The sequence below is a fragment of the Silurus meridionalis genome, chromosome 7 (genome assembly GCF_014805685.1).
Source record: "Silurus meridionalis isolate SWU-2019-XX chromosome 7, ASM1480568v1, whole genome shotgun sequence".
Classification (NCBI taxonomy): domain Eukaryota; kingdom Metazoa; phylum Chordata; class Actinopteri; order Siluriformes; family Siluridae; genus Silurus; species Silurus meridionalis.
The window spans coordinates 27,687,000-27,689,499 of NC_060890.1; the positions used below are offsets into that span (position 1 = coordinate 27,687,000).

A 2,500-nucleotide genomic window follows, 5' to 3' on the forward strand; every position below is an offset into this window, starting at 1 on the left:
TTCACTCAACTACACTCAACTACACTCACCTACACTCACCTACACTCACCTACACCCACCTACAGCCACCTACACACACCTACACTCATCTACACTCATCTACACTCACCTACACTCACCTTCATGTACCTACACTCATGTAAACTCACCCACACACATCTACACTACGTACACACACCTAAGTTGATTGTAGTTGAGTGTAGGGTAGTGTAGGTGAGTGCAGGTTAGTTTAGGTGTGTGTACGTGAGTGTAAGTGAGTGTGGGTGAGTGTAGTTTACCCTAACCCTAAACTACGTGAGTACTCACCTACACACACCAACACACACCTACACTCACACACACCTACACTCACACACACCTAAACTCATCTACACGCACATACACTCACCAAAAATCACATACTCTTACCTACACTCATCTACACACAAATACACACACCTACACTCACCCACACACACCTACAAACCTACACTCACCTACACACAGCAACACCTCCTGCTGTATCTCGATTTCCTGCCTCATCTCCACCTTCTGCCCATTTTCTTCCTCCTGCCCCAACTTCTCTAACTGACGCTCTCTGCCCATCTCTATCCCTTCATCATCTTCTATCCCCTTTCCATCTGAACACACTCATTAACACCCTGGAGGTTATCACCGCGCTCTGTGTGTGTGTGTGTGTGTGTGTGTGTGGTAATCTCACCGTCTATGTTTATAACGCCGTAGGAACATCTGTACTACCCTGTAGCTGTTCACTAAACACTATAAGAGTCACAATCACATTGCAGATGTGGATCCAGATGTGACTAGTTGTGATTAATCCAGTACTGGGCTCTGTTGGCTCTGAGTTTGTTTGTTGGTTCTGAGATCCAACTCATAAATAAATACCGGTTTGAATATTCAGATATGAGTGTGTGTGTGTGTGTGTGTGTGTGTGTGTGTGTGTGTGTGTGTGTGTGTGTTGTGTGTGTGTGAGAGTTAAATAGAAGTTACCCACCTCTGGAGTTCTCCAGCCCGAGAGTGACGGCGCAGAGCAGGAGGTAAAAGTAATCCATATCGGTGTTACTCTGAACGCAGACACACACACTCAACACACCGCTGCCGTGCTCCTAGCATTGGAGCAATGTGTGTGTGTGTGTGTGTGTGTGTGCGCGAGGCGCAGTGGCATTGAGTACTTCAGCTGAGTGGTGTTCCTCTCCGGCCTGCACGCACACACACACACACACACACACACACACACACACACACACTTGCTCCAATGCTAGGGTTGCCAGATTTTACTCACACACACGCGCGCGCACACACACACACACACACACACACTAGATAGATAGATAGATAGATAGATAGATAGATAGATAGATAGATAGATAGATAGATAGATAGATAGATAGATAGATAGCGACCAGCTGGTAAATGATAATAATAAATTGTTGTGGAAAGTAAAGAATAAGAAGAATATAGTAATGGGTGTACAGATGAATAAATCAAAAAAACAAACAAAAAAAGAAATAAAAGATGGTACAAAATTAATGGTGATTATCTTTAATGCTTTATTCATTTCATAATACATTTTATTGTAAGTTATTTAAATTATTTAAGAAAAAAGAAAGAAAAAATAGATAGATTAGATAGTGTGTGTGTGTGTTTGTGTGTGTGTGTGTGTGTGTGTGTGAGAGATATTGGAGGTGTGTAAAGCTCCAATCTGGTAACCCTGTTCCTGCCCTGAGCCTATATACCTCCACAAATGTGGCTTCAATCAGAGGAGGAGAAACAGTTAATGGCAGTGTGGGAGGAAAAACATTCTGCTGCTGTAGATTCAAGAGCAGGACACAGGAATATGTGGATTTACTGTTTTACACTAAAAACGATCATCTCAGATGTACAGCTTCACGCAGTAACACGTGTGGTGGAAGTGTGTGGTTCTACTGAATGAACCATTTGTGCAGAAGGAAACAGGATCATCTGGATTTGGCCACATCTGGGAATTATATCCATAACATGCTGACATCATTCCTTTACTTAAACACTATATATATATATATATATATATATATATATATATATATATATATATATATATATATATATATAACTAGATCAGGTTTAATCATCACTGTGTCCCTTCACACTGATCATCTTACCATCCATCATCTTTACAGTCAAACTCAAACAGAACCAGCAGCTCAGTCTGGAATTACTTCTGCATTTCTCATCCAGCAACACAAACCACAAACTTTTCATGTGAACATGGATTCTAAAGAGAGGGGTATATATCAGCTAAATACAGATGTGAAGAACTGATACTGAAGCAGATACTCTTCACCCTGACAGCACCTGATGTAACGGCTGAAATGTACATTTATGGCAGACGCTTTTATCCAGAGTACTTTCTTTCGTCTTCTCCCATCAGGGGGCGCCACAGCGGATCATCCGCATGTTTGATTTGGCATGTTTTTACACTCGGTGCCCTTCCTAACGCAACCCTGGGACCGCTTGGGAC

General features: G+C 42.1%; 1 protein-coding gene across 5 annotated transcripts in view; it reads right to left on the reverse strand.

Annotated features, from left to right (window-relative positions):
- The window catches only part of LOC124388459 (A disintegrin and metalloproteinase with thrombospondin motifs 14), a 59,915-nt gene extending 58,698 nt beyond the window's left edge, over positions 1–1,217 (reverse strand). For 2 of the 5 annotated variants that reach the window (XR_006926419.1, XM_046853091.1), the window contains exon 1: positions 477–616. Coding sequence is in view for 4 of the 5 variants with exons in the window: in XM_046853091.1 (XP_046709047.1) it covers positions 477–585 (109 nt within the window). In the remaining variant the exon portion in view is untranslated. Of the gene's footprint in view, positions 1–476; positions 617–994 lie in introns of those variants that run through there. The other 3 variants (XM_046853089.1, XM_046853088.1, XM_046853090.1) reach the window with 2 other exon arrangements.
- Between the last annotated feature and the right edge of the window lie 1,283 nt (positions 1,218–2,500).